Raw genomic sequence first — 17843 nt, forward strand, 5'->3', positions numbered from 1 at the left:
CAAATGTGTTTGAATGTGGTAGAAAATTTCTATAAGAAAACAAAAACATAAGAACTTTTTATCATTTACTTTTGAGGAACAAATTAACCTTTTCGAACTTTGCTATATCTACATGAAACATTTAATTTTGAAGTGATTTCAATAAGCACTCATTGAAGCGATTGGTTACATTTTATGTGTTGTGCCCCAGCCATGGATAAAAAATATGGACTCTGAACTGTACAAAAACAAAGATACAAGTAGGAAACTCTGCAACTTTAAACACAACATTTACCTACTTTTAGTCCAGCCCAGGAAGGAGGTGATGTCATAGAGCCCATGCCAAAACTGTTCTACCAGCTCTCCCTTGTTCTCTACCCACACAACTCCTAGAGATGTGTGTTGGAATTATGATTATTGATTGATTAATCTTTATCAATAATCATAATTAAAAATCATAATTTGACTAAATTAATTTCTTAACCAAAATCCTCATTTATGAATCGAGACCAGAGATGTCTTCTGGTGTTGTAATTGTGGCTCAATGCCTTTGATAATTACAACCATTAAATACTCAGTAATAATTAATAACTATTACCAGAGACGTCACTGTTTAATTGACCGTTTCTCCCGAAACGTGTGGAACTTCAACCTTATCTTGACTGACAAAACGCCTTCTCTTTATTTATGTGAATATTTATTAAATCACAGCCCTGATACACTCGCTCTTCCGATTTAATAATCTTCACCAACTCAAACATGCAAAGTTCTACACAAAAGGGGTAAAATATCTAACTAAACAAAATAAAGCAAAACAGCAGTATGGGATCAAACAAGCAGTTATGGCAAAAATTATAATATGACAAAGGGATGTGGTGGTGAGTGGAGGTTGGGGGCGCAGCTCCAACTGTAACTCAGTTATACTCAGTCATAAAACCTCCCCCAACTCTGCCCGGCTGAGCACACAAAGAGTTATAAAACTTTTGGTGGCAAGCTAGTAAGCAGTAAGGTTGAAGACAAAGAAAATGGTGAATTTCACCATGAGGTTATTATAACAGTCCAGTCTCACAGCGCACCTGCGCTTGCTCTCAGGTGTTCAACAACCCCGCAAAACACACACAAAGCTGGGTAGCGCAGCGGCTTCCAGGCATCCAACATGGCACATCAAAGTTTCAATAAAAAGGTTACATGCACATATCATTCAGGACACATTAGATTAAATAGCGAATCTCATCGCACTAAAACCTCCTGTACCCTGCCCAGACTTTCTAAGAAAGAAACAAAAATAAAGGATGGGTTTTACTTGTCGCCGTCTTCCTTCTGAGCGGGGTTGAGAGAGAATGGGGTGGAAGTTGGAAGCTAATGTGCGTCCACAGTTAACTTCAGGAAAAGCGGGCAATCTTCGTCCTCTAGGCCTCCTTGGTGAAAGGGAAAATATGATTTGACCATCACAGTCGACTAGGACAAAACAAGGTGGCTCCTTGAAACTCCATGGTTTTTTTAGTTACGTGTTAAACTCACGTCTTCGATCGGCAAAGTTAAATTTCTTGCCTTCTTATCCCAGAAACCTTAGTTATGAATTCTTCGTTGGCCAACGAGAGAGAATAAATGAAATCCACTCGGGACTCTTCTCCAGGTGATGCTTCAGATGTTGGTAACTGTGTCACGGTCTCCAGCTGAAGGCAAATGGTGGGTCGTCTCATCCTCTGTTATACAGTTGACGGTGGCCTCTGGGCTGCGACGCCCCTGTCTTATCAGCCGCGGGGGCCAACGAGATCTGTAGGCACGGACTGTCCTGGATACAAAATGGCCGAAAATGCCAGGACGCCTGGTGGCGTCCAGCAACGTGCAAATGGTCCAATATTCAGCAAACAAGTGGTCCAACATGTGGACAGGACTATTTACATGGACTGATTCTTCAAACTTGGATTCAGAGTTGACTATGATCTGATGTTAGCGTATCCATCAATTGAGAACAACCATAAGTTAAGTATGTTTTGCTGTTTGAACACCCAGTGATCATTCAAAATGGGCAATTAAGACAACCTGACTACAAACGTTCTGTTTGAGCTGTTGCAGAAAAGCAACCTGAGCCATAGATGCCACGAAGAGACGGTGTCTCTAATCAAAGCATTTTTCCCACAGCCTGAAGAGTATGGCATCAGAACCGTAGCTCTGCATGTCTCATGGGTTTCAACTCAGCATTACCTATTGATAGCTGCTATTAAGAGTAGCTGCAATGTTTCCACATGGCCAGCAAAAGACCGAGCAAAGTTCACTATACAAACTAGTGCCCTTTGGACCTCCCATCCTCCTTCTTCAGAACAGTTCATGCTTGAGGTAGTGGGAAGATAAAATTAGTTTAGGATGAAACAATCTAAATATTGTTTATTTCATAATGTCTTGAGGATAGTTATTTGTTCAGTTTTAAAGTTGCAAACTTTATTTTAATGAGATGTTTTAAACACTTATGGTCCAGTAATATTAGTTTGCTACTTGTGTTATTCCTTATTCTCTTATGCTAACCTGCTAAAACTTAGGGCGAATATTTGCTTAAACATGCCAACATGCCTATGCTAGCGGCTAACAGGCTACTAGCTCTGCCTATACCTCATGGTAGGCAGCTTTGTATACAATAAAACTCTTTTCATTCTCATTCATTCTCTCTGTAATCATAAGGTAATATGCTGTCAGCGCTAATATATTCCTTAGTATTTGTATTAATGGTATTTAATGCATGGGTAAACCTATAGGGTTATTAATTGAGCTATTTTATTTGTGTTAGCAGTCGCTGACTCGGGTGTAGTACTCCCACATCCCTCCATACGTCTGTTGGCCATGCTCCCCCTGGCATCTTTAATAAAGTTTTCCACCACCAATTTAGTAGTCCATTACCCCATGTGATGGCTAGTGAACAAAATTTAAATTCAATTATCCAAAACGGTTAATTTCTAACTTGGTAAATCATTCTGTAAAATATTATTTTATTAAAATAATGTTTTATCTACCTTGCTGATTTTGCATTGTGACTGGTTGTTTGAAATCATACCAATTATTGTTCTTAATCAGTTCTAAACCTAATTTGACCTAATTTCCAAATTCCTCAAGATAAACCTTGGTTCTTAAACATAAATATCTGTGTTGAACTGTCTTATAATTGCATCATTTGTATTGGTTTCCTTGTTTCCTTTATTTGTACACATTTCATTACAGTGGTCAGAGGGCTCGGTGGCACCAATGTATGGCAGCCTCGCTTCTGTCAGTCTGCCCCAGGGCAGCTGTGGCTACAATCTAGCTCACCACTGTCAGTGTGTGAATGGGTGGATGACTGAATGTAGTGTGAGGGTCTCTGGGGACTTGATAAAGTGCTATACAAGTACAAGCCATTTATTCCTTCATTTTGCTTGCTAGCTTTAGTTGAATTGTTCTAGCCTAGAAAATTGTTTGTTTGTTAATGGAAATATTTTAACTTGGAGTTTAACTGTTTTATTATTAAATTCTTACATTTTGCAGAGAAGTGCCGTGAATTTCTTCCATATGTGTGCAGAGTTTGCTTTTCAATAGTGTCAGTGCTCGAATCACTCTTTCACCTATGGTCTCAATACCACCGTCATATTGGGCTGGTATTCACAGGGCAATACTTAACAGACCGATTTTTTTTTTTTTTTTTATTAAATAGTAAACAACATAAATATCCTAATTGCACAACATTTGTATCTCGCGAAGGTTTTGCTTTTGCATCCTGCATGTGGAAGAAGGCTTTGCTGAATCAGTGAAGCATAGTACAAACCGTCCACTTCTTGATGTGACTGGACGTTCTGTAGTAGCTCCAATCCAATATGTACATCTGCAACTGTACTTAGGTGCATGGAGATTTCTAAAAAACGTGTCATTCAGTGTTGCTGCAAGATGACTTTGTTCATAAAGACTGACAGATCCTGAAATAGTTCCTCAATAACTTATAGCTGAAAGTATTGCAGAGGACTCAAATGTCTGTGATTCATTGCTGAATTATCAAGTGTAAACCCATGGTATTCAAACAGACATGAATATTAGAGGAAAAAAATATTTACATGGTAAAACTGCAAAAGAGTCCATGTGAGACCAAATAGTTTTTTCTACAGGCTTCAATAATAAAATCTTGCTTCTTTTCTTGCAACACGTCTCTGTTGGTAATGTATTCATTGAAACCTAAAAATACTACTTGGTGGTCTTGGCTCTTTGAGGATGAAGAAACATGTTTTGCAGCTTCTTATCTAAGTACTCTGAGCTCTTGCTCTTATTCATGTTATCATTTCTGACTGGACTCTCATGGACTCATCTTCTGATTGATGTCTTAGCCTTCCTCAGTGTTTCGGTGGCACCCCTATGAAAAGGGATCACTGCATTCGGGTAATAATTTCTGTAATAATTTAGGGCTTATTTATACTCATATATCTAGATTTATTTGGCATGTTTTGGCTGTGAGTCAGGGACAAAACATTCATTTTGAGGTTGGAGTTCTGGGGACCAGTATAGGGATGTCTGAGTCCTCTATTCCCTCAGACAAAACAAGAAGGACATGAGATGCGTTCTGTCCTAACTACTGTTTTCCATGCCTCATACAGGTCAGAAAATTGTGAATAAATTCTAAATGCTGCTTAATTATGTTAACCTAGGATAGTAGAACTATCTTTGTTGATTTCACATTGATGTTTATTAAGAACAAAAATATATTTAATAAGCTACATAGTTTCCAATAAAGTGGCCATTTTGTTTCTAACTGTGCCAGTTTTGCTATAATGTACCGTGTTTACATGCAAGTAGCTGGCCCTAGTGTTATCAGCAGAAAATTGGAATAACTTTGCAAAACTCTGCAATCAACACTCCCTACACGTCACAAAATTTCAAAGATAGAGCTGTCCTCCCAAGGAGACAGTTGGATTTAACAGCTTGACGCAGTTTAAAAGTCATGTGGAACTAGCAGATAAAGAGCAACTGCTAGGTCTAAGACAGAAAAGTTGTGAGGTACATGTTTATCCCAAACAATTTAAGATTTCTAGAGTCAAATCCTTTAACAATGTGCACAATTATTAACAAGAATAAACAATTCAAGTTGCCAATCATCTAATGACTGGATGTCCCAGCAAGTTCACCCTAGTAGACTGAAAAAGCCAGGAAAAATGCAAAAACAAGCTGTATCTATTGTGAATATAGAAACATTTGAATATAATGCACTCTGCAATGTTTGCTTCTAAAGATACATAGCTCATAGTCACAAACAAAAAGAAAACCACACTGTTCACCACACTGGTGAAGAGCTTGTTGTGTATACATAGCATCAATTTTTTTATGCTATTTACCTGTTATAGCTACTTTGTAAGTTGAATTCATATAAAAAAAACTAAACAAAATAGTGCCATTGCTTTAAAAACTACAATTTTATTTACTAAAAAGTAAATAAATTTTTCTAGATATCAGAGGTCATAGTAAAGAGTCTCACTACTAATGTGCTTTGTCTGTTAATGTAAACACCTTTTAAGACAATTCCAACAAGTTGCTTGGTTTTTTATCCCAAATAATTCTCCCTCTAAAGTATATAATATACACATTCACTCATACCTAAGCAACGAGGTGTTGGCCGATCCCACAGCCCATTGTGTTGACACGTGAGGACTGCAGAGCCCAGAAGGTAAAAGCCTCTCTTGCAGTGGACTGCCACAGTTATGCCATAGTTGAAGATTTCCGGGTAACGCAGACCAGACTGGCACACACCGTTCTCCACATGGCCAGGGTCCGAACAGTTCACCACTACAGAAGACAGAAAAGTAGTCCTTTAGACTACATTTTTCAAGCACAAAAATATTTCATCACATGACTAATGGTTGAATCACAGACAGTTAAGAATGTCTCAGGAGATATCTGATTAGTACATACTCTAATTCATTTTTCTAATATCACAGACAAGATGAGATGGAAAATTTCAAATGCCTAATATCCATAACAGCTAATTAAAATCTATGCATTATTTTTACCTTTAGAATAAAATATCATGGAGTATACACAACAAAACTGAGGAGACATATTGTTAAGAAAACTAGGGAAACATTTTTGTGAATAGATCAATACATATTTCTTAAATCCAACTCTAAAACGTATCTCAAACTGGTAAAAAAACAAAAAAAACATAAAAAACATTTAAGCCTTATGGTACTATTTCTCCTCTTCTGTTGTTTTTAGCAAGTTTTCCTGTCTTGCACCCCTGATTGTGCTGCCAATTTAGTCTGAACACCTGTTGAATGGCCTTTGGCCAGCAAAGATTATCATTTAGAAATGTACATCGATAACTATTACATCAAATACCCACAGTATACCCTAGGCTATTAATGATAGTACACTGTAATGCTACTAATATACTGACAACACTAGCAGGACATCTTAAGTCAATATTATATTACAATAGAAAAGTTGGAAGGTGAGAAGAAACAACTGGAGATTTGACTCATTGCTATTTTGTTAAAGCCATGTTTAATTTTTGTTTCCTTTATGTTTTGTTATTTTAATTTGTGTTTCACATTTTCATATATTTTCTTTTTCTTTTACTTTTTTAAGGTCATTATTCTTTTTAGATTTACATTGCACACAATTTAATACAGTCATAAAAATGTAAATGATCTCTAAAAATTTAAACAAAAAATACAAATCCATGGTTAATAGCTGGCTTTTTATTCACTTATTTAGATGTTTATTCCTTAAATATTTTATTTATCATTGTGATTTTGAAAAGGGACATAGCATTTATTGCATATTAATTTACATACATCTGCAAGTAACTCACTAAAAATTACAAATTAATGGTCATTAATGTACCTTTTTATACTCAGTTCCCTGCTGAATAAACAAGTGTCCAGGATTTAGGTAGTCTCTTTTTAGCATTTATGTGCTTTATTGCTTAACATTAAACTTCTAATTCATAAACGAAGTGAAATCACATAGAAAATAAACCTGCCGTTTTAAAAGAAAAATCTGTTTGTAAAATGTAAATGCAAAACTGCTTTTATCCCAGTTTCCGCAACTCCCCGATGCACTTCAAGGATTTGCTGCCTGCTGTATCTTCTCCAGAAACGACAGACACCTTGACGTATCGTTGCAACTGTTTGAGACTGTCAATATGGTGCCTGCCTATTGTTATGTCAATGTCACACTGTCTGTGTTCTCCATCTAAACTGATTATTTGGTATTTACCAGATAATTAAATAAATGTTGGCGACCTCTTCTTTTCCCCTGTTTACTTAAATGTGCTGACCCAAAATCCAAGTGTTACAAATTCAGATTGTCCTTGCTGCTCCTTAAAACATTGTTTTTTATTACACCCTACTCTGTTTTCTTGAGCTCTTTGTTCTTAACTCTGGTCCTTCTCTGGGTGCATGCCAGTCCAATAGGAGTAGAGTGTGATTTCCCACATGTCACAGGGGAGGACTGACATTCACTGAAATCCATGCCCATGGGGGAGGTGGCTGTGTGTGAGTAAGTGTGTGTATGTGTGTTTGGCACCCTATGGGAAGCAAGAAAGTTTTGGGCTCATAATTGACAGCTGCTGCTGTGAGAAAGGGAAAGAGGCAAGGAGGCAGAGAGGGAATAAGAGTGAAAAAATTCAGGGAGGATGAAAACATGGAAAGCCAAATAAAATCCTTTTGATGGCAAGCCCATGTAAAAGACTCTCTGGTACCAGATGTCAAGAGATCATTTGACCAGTGAGTAATAATCCAGTTCTTTTTTCTTCCATTACATTAGGTAACATCTCTGATGTTGTTTTTGGTTTAGGAGGAATGTGATAGTTGTAGCCTACATCCTGGATAAATATTTCGTGGTAGTTTCTGAAGCACAGACAAAAATCAATTGGAGACTCAGCAGGAAAACTGAAGCAAAACATGTTCATGTTTTAGAATTTCCAAAGCCTTTTCCTTTTTGGAAAAAAATCTGATTGTTCTATTCAAATTTGCTTGTTTTAATATAATTGCAGTTAAAAAAATAACTAATCATTGTAGTAGAGGATTTTCATGCATATACAGAAGTTCTCTTTATGTATTAAAAGGTTATATCTAAGTTGAGTATAAAAAGTATAAAACAAAATGTAAAAAAGTAAAAAACAAAACACAAAATACAGCTAAAATAATTTTTGTTTTCGGTTATTTGTTATGTTTATTATGGAATTGTCCATAGCAATAAGAAAATCAAACAAAAAACTCATCTGATTCTATGTTCCTGATTTGTAAATCTTTTTAAAGAAAGCATATTTTGGGATGCAAACAATTCTAACACTGTGTGAAAGATGTGAAAGTGACCTTTGCACAAAGGTAAGGGGTTGCTCCACTGTCCGTTGAGTCGACACTGAGCACGAGCATTCCCACTGAGGATGTAACCTTTATTGCAGGTGAAGTTGACAACGTCATTGAGGTTGAACTCGCTACCATTGGTTCGCCCATTGGCTGGGTTTCCTGGGTGACCACAAGTGATGGCTAAAAAAAACAGAGAGATACGAGAGAAAAAACAAGTAGGATGCTGAAGCATCTTTATTTCCACTTAGCATTTTGCATATATTTAACATGTTTGGTAAAATAAAAAATTTAGGGATTTATCTCTAATGAGATTTCATTTAGCTCTTTACTTTCCCTAAAAATGCTGCAAGTCATCAAAAATATTTCACAGAAATCAAAGAAATGTTGTGTTTACTTACGGACACAGACAGGTGTTGTTCCGGACCACCGATGGTCTTGTTGGCAGATTCTGACAGATGTGCCGATCAGTCTGTATCCTAACATGCACTGGTAGACCACAGTGTCACGGTAACTTGAGCCATCTCCGCTAATGTGACCATTGACGATAGGATCTGGAGAGTCACAGTGACCAGCTGGAGGACACACACATTGAAATACTACAATGAAAAAAGTAAACTTATTTTCTCTTAATAACTCCCAAGCTCACTATGTGCAACCAAAGCTAAAATTTTTAAATATTTCAAATATCTGAGTATAACTTTTTGGCCTTAAAATAATTAGTACGTTTTCAAGTTAGTATTTCAACAGTTTAGCTAAAGAATTTGGCAATTACAGAGGCACAAAAGGTCATTAAAATCGTTACGTTTCAGAACCTTCTGTTTTGTAAGTGGCCTTGAAAAACCAACCTCCTATTACAAGTTGATGAACTTGAAGAATGAGATATGATATTGGAAGAATATATACGTATGTGTGTATATATATATTTCTAAAAAATGGATCTTACCTAAACATCTGGTTTCTGCACCACTCCATAGCCCATCAGCACCACATTCCCTCACATGAGACCCTACCAGCGTGTATCCATGGTTACACATAAAGATAGCAGTTGCTCCAAATGTAGTCAGTGTCCCCAGTTTGGTACCAAAGGGTGGTGTAGGAAGCTCCCCACAAGAAATGACTAAACAACAAAATAAATATGTTACAGAAACAAATTATCAAGCAAATAGCTGAAATAGTAAAAATAACATTGTTAGGCATCTGGCATGTTACATTTTCTGTAGGATCATTAGACCCAAAATCTGCAGTGTGAGAGTGTGGTTTTATAGTCCAATTTGAAGATCATCCATCATGAGAATAGTCTGATGATCCAGATTCCAGTCAGATTGGAAATAGCCGTCAGTTAGCAGGTTTGGGTTGATGATTGTCAAATACTGATTTAAAATCATACTGGGACACAAGATTTCAGTATAAAGTAAGTCCATCTTTGCATCCCCACTTTTTATGCTTCTTACTTTTGTGTGTGCAAGTTTATTTTTGTATACCTTAACCCTAGTGTGGGCTTGTTACCTGGTTCCCTTTTGAATTGTGATCACTAAATCCCTGTTTTCAAATCTTCTTTAGTACAACATGATCTTTATGTAAAATCATACACCCTTTTAGGGTTAACATACACATGTCGACTACCTCATGGGTTTAAAGTGTGGACTTGCTATCAAACTATTTTTTAAATCATTATGATCTTTTTACAAAACTGTCATCTCACAAAATTATAAGGCAACTTTGTATACACTGTACTGCATTGCCAAAAGTATTTGCCTGTGTGCTTAACACACATATGCACATGACTGACAACTTATTCTTAATCCATGGAGTTCAATATGATGTCGGCCAACCGTCTGCAGCTACAATAGCTTCAACTTTTTCTGGGACAACGTTCCACATGGTTTATCAGGGTGTTTGTGGGATTTTTCTGTCCTCATTTTTTCAAAAGCACATTTGTGAGGTCAGGCACTGATGTTGTACTAGACTGGCTGGCTGTTGGTTTCTGCTTTACTTCATTACAAAGATGATCGATTGGTATTAGGTCAGAACTCTGTGCAGGATGATCAAATTCCTCCACATCAAACTTGCTCATCTACAGTATGTCTTCATGGACCCTGCTTTTTGCACTGGTGCACAGTCTTGTTAAAACTAAAGGTGCCATCCCCAAACTGTTCCAACAAGGTTGGAACATGATTTATTTTCAAAATGTCTTGCTATGAAAAAGCATAAAAGGTTCCTTCCAGTGAAGCTAAGAGGCAGAGCACAATTCACTACTGTTTGTAGACATAGCATGCATGCCTAGGTGGTAAATGTGTGTTATTTTTATTTTGGTTAAATAAACTCTTATCTTGTTTTTTGGTTGGAGTACAGCAGACCACAAAAGAAGAAACATTGGATACTGAACAGGACTGACAGCAGTACTGAGAGAAGAGGAGAGTCAGGTTTGACTCTAGTTGTAAGATCACAAAAGTATTAGTTTTGCCTTTGTTCCTTTGTTCTTATTTATCTAAACAATGGGAAATGCTTTTCTGATTCATTGCTCAAATGCTGTGGCCATAATTCACTCAAGATATTCGCTTATCTGAATGAAACCAATGATAAAGATTTAGACTGACTATAGTCCTCAAACCCATGGCCAACTTAAAGGAATCCTACTAACTCTGCCTGAGCTGCTTTAGTATTTGGTTAGTCCGCCTGCACAAAGAAATTAGTTTAAAACTACCTAAATAAATCCCTGCTTTAATCTTAAACAAATGTAATCCCCTTACTATTTTTCCTCCCAGTCTACATATCTCACTTTATCATTGGCAATTCATGTATTATGCAACACTAAGAAATTCTGCATTGAAGGTTTTTGCAGTCACAATGTTCTCACTAAGCTTTTCTTTATGAACTGAGCAGCAAAGGCACATTGTAAAATACCACTCTTATTTGAGAATAAAAAAAAAAAAACAGCCTTTGATAGTTGCCAACATGCAACCCACATTTAGTAATCTCAGCCTATATTCTGCATGAAACAGTTATTACCGTCCCAAGGCAAAATGCAATGGGTAATATCCTACGGCATTTTAGAAACACATATACCCCTGGTATTTCAGAATTATAATGGAGAAGAAAGAAGACAAACACAAGTACTGGCTATCAGGTTGATACAGAATGCAACTGCCTTTTGGGATGTCCTTTTATTTTCAAAAATACAATTCCTGCCTCTTGGTTCCAACTCAAAACAGGAAGCATGCGTTTTGACAAGATAACAGAAGGTACCTTATTAGATAAATACCTTTCTCAGATTTTTCCAGGTGTCTGCCTGTTCCAGGGAGGGTTTGTTATTTTGATAACTAATTCATGACAGGTGGTGAAAGTAACTGCAATGCAGTTTTATTCATGTGTTATTCTTTTTGTGTGCTGCATGTCGCCTACCCATGTTGTTGCATCATTGTTTGAGTGTATGAATGTATAAGTTCTCTTTTTCATCTCTTCTCTAATAAGGCTGCTCTTATCAACCACAAAGGTTGTTAAGTGAAGTCACAAAGACAGATTTTTATGTGTGCAGTATAGAGTACAAATGAAGTTAAATATGTAAAACCATAATGTTGCATAACACATCTTACACGAATAGATCAGAGCTGGGCTTTTCCTTTGTTTTTCCCCAAGAGTTCAGCTATTCAGGAAAGTGTGTGAATTTCATAAAAGTAAAGAAGATGGACCCCTCCTTGAACCACCACCTTAACGTGGTGGAGGGGTTTGAGTGCTCAAATGATCCTAGAGGCTATGTTGTCTGGGGCCTAAATGCCCCTGGTAGGGTCTCCCATGGCAAACAGGCTCTAGGTGACGGGTCAGACAAAGAGTGGTTCAAGAATCCCTCATGAAGAACAAAATATTGAGGCACGTGACGTCGCCCGGTACGGACTTCAACGCCCATGTGGGGAACGACAGTGACACCTGGAGAGGCGTGATCGGGAGGAATGGCCTCCCCGATCTGAATCCGAGTGGTGTTTTGTTATTGGACTTCTGTGCTAGTCACGGATTGTCCATAACAAACACCATGTTCAAACATAAGGGTGTCCATCAGTGGACTTGGCACCAGGACACCCTAGGCAGGAGGTCAATGATCGACTTTGTTGTCGTATCATCAGACCTTCGGCCGCATGTTTTGGACACTCGGGTGAAGAGAGGGGCTGAGCTGTCCACTGATCATCACCTGGTGGTGAGTTGGATCCGCTGGAGGAGGAGAAAGCCGGACAGACTTGGCAGGCCCCAGCGCATAGTGAGGGTCTGCTGGGAACGCCTGGCGGAGCCCTCGGCCAGGGATGTATTCAACTCCCACCTCCGGGAGAGCTTCGACCAGATCCCGGGGGATGTTGGAGACATAGAGTCCGAATGGACCGTGTTCTCCGCATCTATTGTCGATGCTGCTGCCCATAGCTGTGCCCATAAGGTCTGCGGTGCCTGTCACGGCGGCAATCCCAAAACCCCGTGGTGGACACCGGCAGTAAGGGATGCTGTTAAGCTGAAGAAGAAGTCCTATCGGCTGTGGTTGGCTTGTGGGACTCCTGAGGCGGCTGACGGGTACCGTGACGCCAAGCGTGCTGCGGCCCAGGCTGTGGCAGAGGCAAAAACTCGGGCTTGGGAGGAGTTCGGTGAGGCCATGGAGAAGGACTACCGGTTGGCCTTGAAGCGATTCTGGCAAACCGTCCGTCGCCTCAGGAGGGGGAAGCAGTGCTTCGCCAACACTGTTTATAGTGGGGGCGGGAGACTGCTGACCTCGACTGAGGACATTATCGGGCGGTGGAAAGAGTACTTCGAGGATCTCCTCAATCCTGCCATCACGCATTCCGTGGTGGAAACAGAGGCTGGGGACTCGGGGGTTGGACTCTTTCATCACCCAGGCTGAAGTCACCGAGGTGGTAAAAAAGCTCCGCGGTGGCAAGGCTTCGGGGGTGGATGAGATCCGCCCTGAGTATCTCAAGTCTCTGGATGTTGTAAGGCTGTCATGGTTGACACGTCTCTTCAACATTGCGTGGCAGTCGGGGACAGTGCCTCTGGACTGGCAGACTGGGGTGGTGGTCCCCCTTCATAAGAAGGGGGACCGGAGGGTATGTTCCAACTACAGGGGGATCACACTCCTCAACCTCCCTGGTAAGGCCTACGCCAGGTTATTGGAGAGTCCGACCGATAGTCGATCCTCGGCTTCAGGAGGAGCAGTGTGGTTTTCGTCCCGGCCGTGGAACGCTGGACCAGCTCTATACCTTCTACAGGGTGCTCGAGGGTTCATGGTTTTCCCAACCGGTTCACATGTGTTTTGTGGACCTGGAGAAGGCATTCGACTGCGTCCCTCGTGATGCCCTGTGGGGGGTGCTCCAGGAGTATGGAATCTGGGCCCTTTACTAGGGGCCATCCGGTCCCTGTACGAGCGGAGCAGGAGTTTGGTCCGCATTGCCGGCACTAAGTCGGACCTGTTCCCAGTGCATGTTGGACTCCGGCAGGGCTGCCCTTTGTCACCGGTTGTCACAGGATTTCTAGATGCAGCCAAGGGCCGGAGGGGGTCGGGTTTGGGGACCAGTGGATTTTGTCTCTTCTTTTTGCAGATGACGTGGTCCTGCTGGCCCCCTCTAGCCAAGACCTACAGCATGCGCTGTGGCGGTTCGCAGCCGAGTGAAGCGGCTGGGATGAGGATCAGCTCCTCCAAGTCTGAGGCCATGGTACTTGACCGGAAGTGGAGGAGTTTAAGTATCTCGGGGTCTTGTTCACGAGTGAGGGAAGAATGGAGTGGGAGATCGACAGACGGATCAGTGCGGCTGCCACAGTAATGGGGGCGCTGTGCCAGTCCGTTGTGGTGAAGAGAGAGCTGAGCCGAAAAGCAAAGCTCTCAATTTACTGGTCGGTCTACGTTCCTACCCTCACCTATGGCCATGAACTTTGGGTCATGACCGAAAGAACGAGATCCCGGATACAAGCGGCTGAAATGAGCTTCCTCCGTAGGGTGGCCGGGCACTCCCTTAGAGATAGGGTGAGGAGCTCGGCCATCCGGGAGGGGCTCGGAGTAGAGCCGCTGCTTCTCCACATCGAGAAGCTGAGGTGGCTCGGGCATCTATACCGGATGCCTCCTGGACGCCTTCCTCGGGAGGTGTTCCAAGCACGTCCCACCGGGAGGAGGCCCAGAGGACGGCCCAGGACACGCTGGAGGGACTATGTCTCTCGGCTGGCCTGGGAACGCCTTGTGCTCCCCATGGAGGAACTAGGGAGGGGGTGTCTGGAGAGAGGGACGTCTGGGCGTCTCTGTTGAGTCTGCTGCCCCCGCGACCCGGTCCCGGATAAGCGGAAGACGACGAGTACGAGTACGAGTAAAGAAGATGGACTTGTCATCAAAAACAGCGAAACACTTATTGCCACAGGATTAATAAACAAGACTTTTGGAGAGACTAGGTTTCAAGGGAAGGAACAAAAACATGGCTGAGGCACCAAGACATAGCCCACAGTTCATGCAATGGCCACAATATTTGCACTGAATTTATAGTATAAGAAAACATGTTGCTTTGTATTAGCATTTATTACTAGTACCAGTAGCTACATAGCAAGCTAGCATTTTTTGTGTGCCTAAGCCAAACGAACAAGACCATGTTTTAGTTTCAGCTGCTGCCTGATTGTATATTGGTAACATAGTTTAACTCTTCCTATCCACTATATGAGTAGCATTAACTTGAATTTATTTGTTAGGACCAAATGACATGTGATAAAAATAGTTAGTGCTTAATTATTTAGTTTAAGTCACATTGCAGACAGTGCCCTCAAACTTACCTTCTGACAGCTACATTATCTTAGTCTGCTTAAACCTTAAATAAAAACAGACTAAAATGTGTTGAAAAGTGAGACTTTCAACAGCTTCCATTAACTCCTGTGTTTCATATAATCAATTCACAGTTTGCTAATATAAAGAGTTCTCATCACACTATTGCTCTGAGAAAATTAAGGTTTGGCATATATCTGTGCACAACAGGGTAACAACGATGGTCAGGGCCGAATCAGAAATTGGAATGGAATTACAATTGAAGTATTTTATGCAACAGTTTATGACATTTCAAATTTTAGTGGCCTAATGTTTATTCTTTCTTATGAGTCATTTGGCTTTTAATGTATGCATTAAAACTTACTCTTGCAAGTAGCTGGGTCATCTGATCCCTCCCAGGTCCCGTTGGCGAGACAGCGCAGAGTTCGATGCCCAACACTCAGATAAAACCCTGTTGAGCATTCCAGCATCACAGTGGAACCAAACTCTCCCAGCCTACCAGTTAGCAGGCGATAGGTCATGTGATCTGACAGGACACCTTCAATGCTGGGACAGTGCACAGCTGAAGTGAAATGGAAATCAAAAGAAGTGTTTCAAAGGTGGAAATAGAGATCGGAATTAATCAATACATTATTAATGCAAATAAATGCATCAATTAATACATTTTTTATACACAGGGTTAGCATCACTTACGCAGACATCTGGAAATTGAACCTGTGTTACTCCAGGTGCCATCATCCAAACACATAGCTGTCATTGGAACTCCAGGGTCAAGATGGTAGCCATATTTACACTGATAGGTTACTTGGCTACCAACATTATAGTGGTATGCATGGAAACTGCCATTGCCTGGAGTCTGAGGTATTCCACATGAATCCGCTGCAAAAAAGGCACAAAGGAACAAATGTTAAAGGAATATTTAAAAACTTCTCAGAAAATGATTGTTGCCTATGTGTAAAAACATCCTTTGACCTACCTTGACAAACGGGTGCAGGTGTGTCCCACTGGTAAAGCCCACTGGAATCAAGCCTGCAAGTGGCATTGCTTAAGCCTACCAGGCGGTAACCCCGATTACAAAAGAATTGAAGTCTGCTACCTGGATGGAGTTTGGTTCGGTTAACCACACCACCATTTAGTGGAGGATCATTAATGCTGCAGTAAGTAGCTAGAAACAGAGAACAAGAAAGACAGAGAAGGGAACATTTTAAAAACATTCACAAGAAAGTAAACTGATTACCAGCCTAGAGCTGAAAATAACAATCAAGAGAGGCTGCTAGTGTTAAGAGGGATTATGAGGAAGGCTATAATAAATCTGTGTCAAGTCATCTGTGTCTGTGTAAACATGACGGTGTGACTTGAGTCAACTCACGATGACTCAAAAACCTGTGACAGTATAATAGAGCAATTATTTCTGAAACTTTTCTAAGTAATATAATGTTTTTTTTTTTTTTTCTCTCAGAACAGAGTAAATGCAAAGTTGCCTGAGCACTGAGCAGTCTGATTGATTATGATAACCCACTTTGGTCTCCTCTTTACCTAATGGGGTCATTGTTTCTCTCCTATACACCGGACTGGAGTGACCAGTCCAGTGGAGAAACACCCTGATGATCTCAACCATAAATCTGTATTCTCTGTATAGCTGTTATCAGTCCATTATAGCACGGTGCAAAACAGTACTCAAGACTGTTGACAATATAAATGGATTAAAAATAAATCGTCTTTAATTCCTCCATTTTTTTAAGTTATGTGTAACTGTAAATTATATTTTATAATTGAGACTGTTAGCAACCTTAAAAAAACGTGGACAAAATCATTGCTCACTCTACCATTAGCGTATTATTCTCATGAGAAGAAAGGCATTAAGGGATTGTTATTCATGCTAGTGTGAAAGATTAGCAGTCTTTTGAACTATGCGGAGTGCATACATTTTCTGGATTCTGAGAAAGCAGAGATAGGGCAGAGGAGGTAGTTGTCAGGCATCTGGAATTGATATGAACGTTCACCTTAAAATCTGATGTGACATCCTGCCATTGTGACATGCAATCAACACCCCATTTTAATCAAGCCATTAAATCAATTATCCAGAACTCTCGATGAATGAAAATGACAAAGTATTTTTATTTTTTGTATATTTTTGCCAGAAGCTTAACAAAAGCTCTAAAATGCAACACTGAACAAAGCAGACCAGAGAAATATAAAACATTTTATATTTGATTATCTGATGATGTCAGAAGAAATAAAACAAAATGCTGGGTGTACCTGAGTATCGTATCTTGAACCCCCTCTTGTTTGTCGCATGGTCAGTAGACCATCGTAGATAGAGCTGGTTTGTTTTTGATGTGAAGTTCAGCTGAGAAGAGTGGTTACCACTGAGAGCGACAAGCAAAGGGCTTTGTCCTGAGGATCCTAGTTAAAAAAAGTCCAAGAGGGGTTAGAACAAAATGCTTTGTTACTTCTAAGTACTTCCATTTATATATAGAATTTGCAACTCTTTGTGTTGTATCTGCCACTGTGAAACGTTTGAAATTTTGTTTCTAAATCCTTCGGTTTGATCTTAAGGCAGAAAACATGATGTGGAAATATAACAGATTTTATTGTTTGTGTTTAATGACGCACACATACAGCTGAAACCAGATATTACTCCCTATAAGAGACAAAAGCTTATTTTCCTCCCTGTCTGAAGTTTAATTTGTTAGAATTACCAAAAGTATTTCCATCTGCTAAATACCAGAACAATGAGTACAATGTTTCTTTTTAGACTTTGTATGACTTTCCTC

The 17843-nt window shown here is 40.0% G+C and overlaps 1 protein-coding gene across 1 annotated transcript in view; it reads right to left on the reverse strand.

Annotated features, from left to right (window-relative positions):
- Positions 1 to 17843, reverse strand: part of LOC124866622 (CUB and sushi domain-containing protein 1-like) — a 436935-nt gene that overhangs the window by 49859 nt on the left and 369233 nt on the right. The window contains exons 51-58 of the mRNA XM_047362500.1: positions 17326 to 17472; positions 16043 to 16231; positions 15760 to 15945; positions 15431 to 15628; positions 9241 to 9414; positions 8696 to 8869; positions 8304 to 8477; positions 5581 to 5769 (exon numbers count right to left, since the gene is read on the reverse strand). Of these exons, the coding sequence (XP_047218456.1) occupies positions 5581 to 5769; positions 8304 to 8477; positions 8696 to 8869; positions 9241 to 9414; positions 15431 to 15628; positions 15760 to 15945; positions 16043 to 16231; positions 17326 to 17472 (1431 nt within the window). The remainder of the gene's footprint in view (positions 1 to 5580; positions 5770 to 8303; positions 8478 to 8695; positions 8870 to 9240; positions 9415 to 15430; positions 15629 to 15759; positions 15946 to 16042; positions 16232 to 17325; positions 17473 to 17843) is intronic.

This window comes from Girardinichthys multiradiatus, chromosome 4 (assembly GCF_021462225.1).
Source record: "Girardinichthys multiradiatus isolate DD_20200921_A chromosome 4, DD_fGirMul_XY1, whole genome shotgun sequence".
Lineage (NCBI taxonomy): Eukaryota > Metazoa > Chordata > Actinopteri > Cyprinodontiformes > Goodeidae > Girardinichthys > Girardinichthys multiradiatus.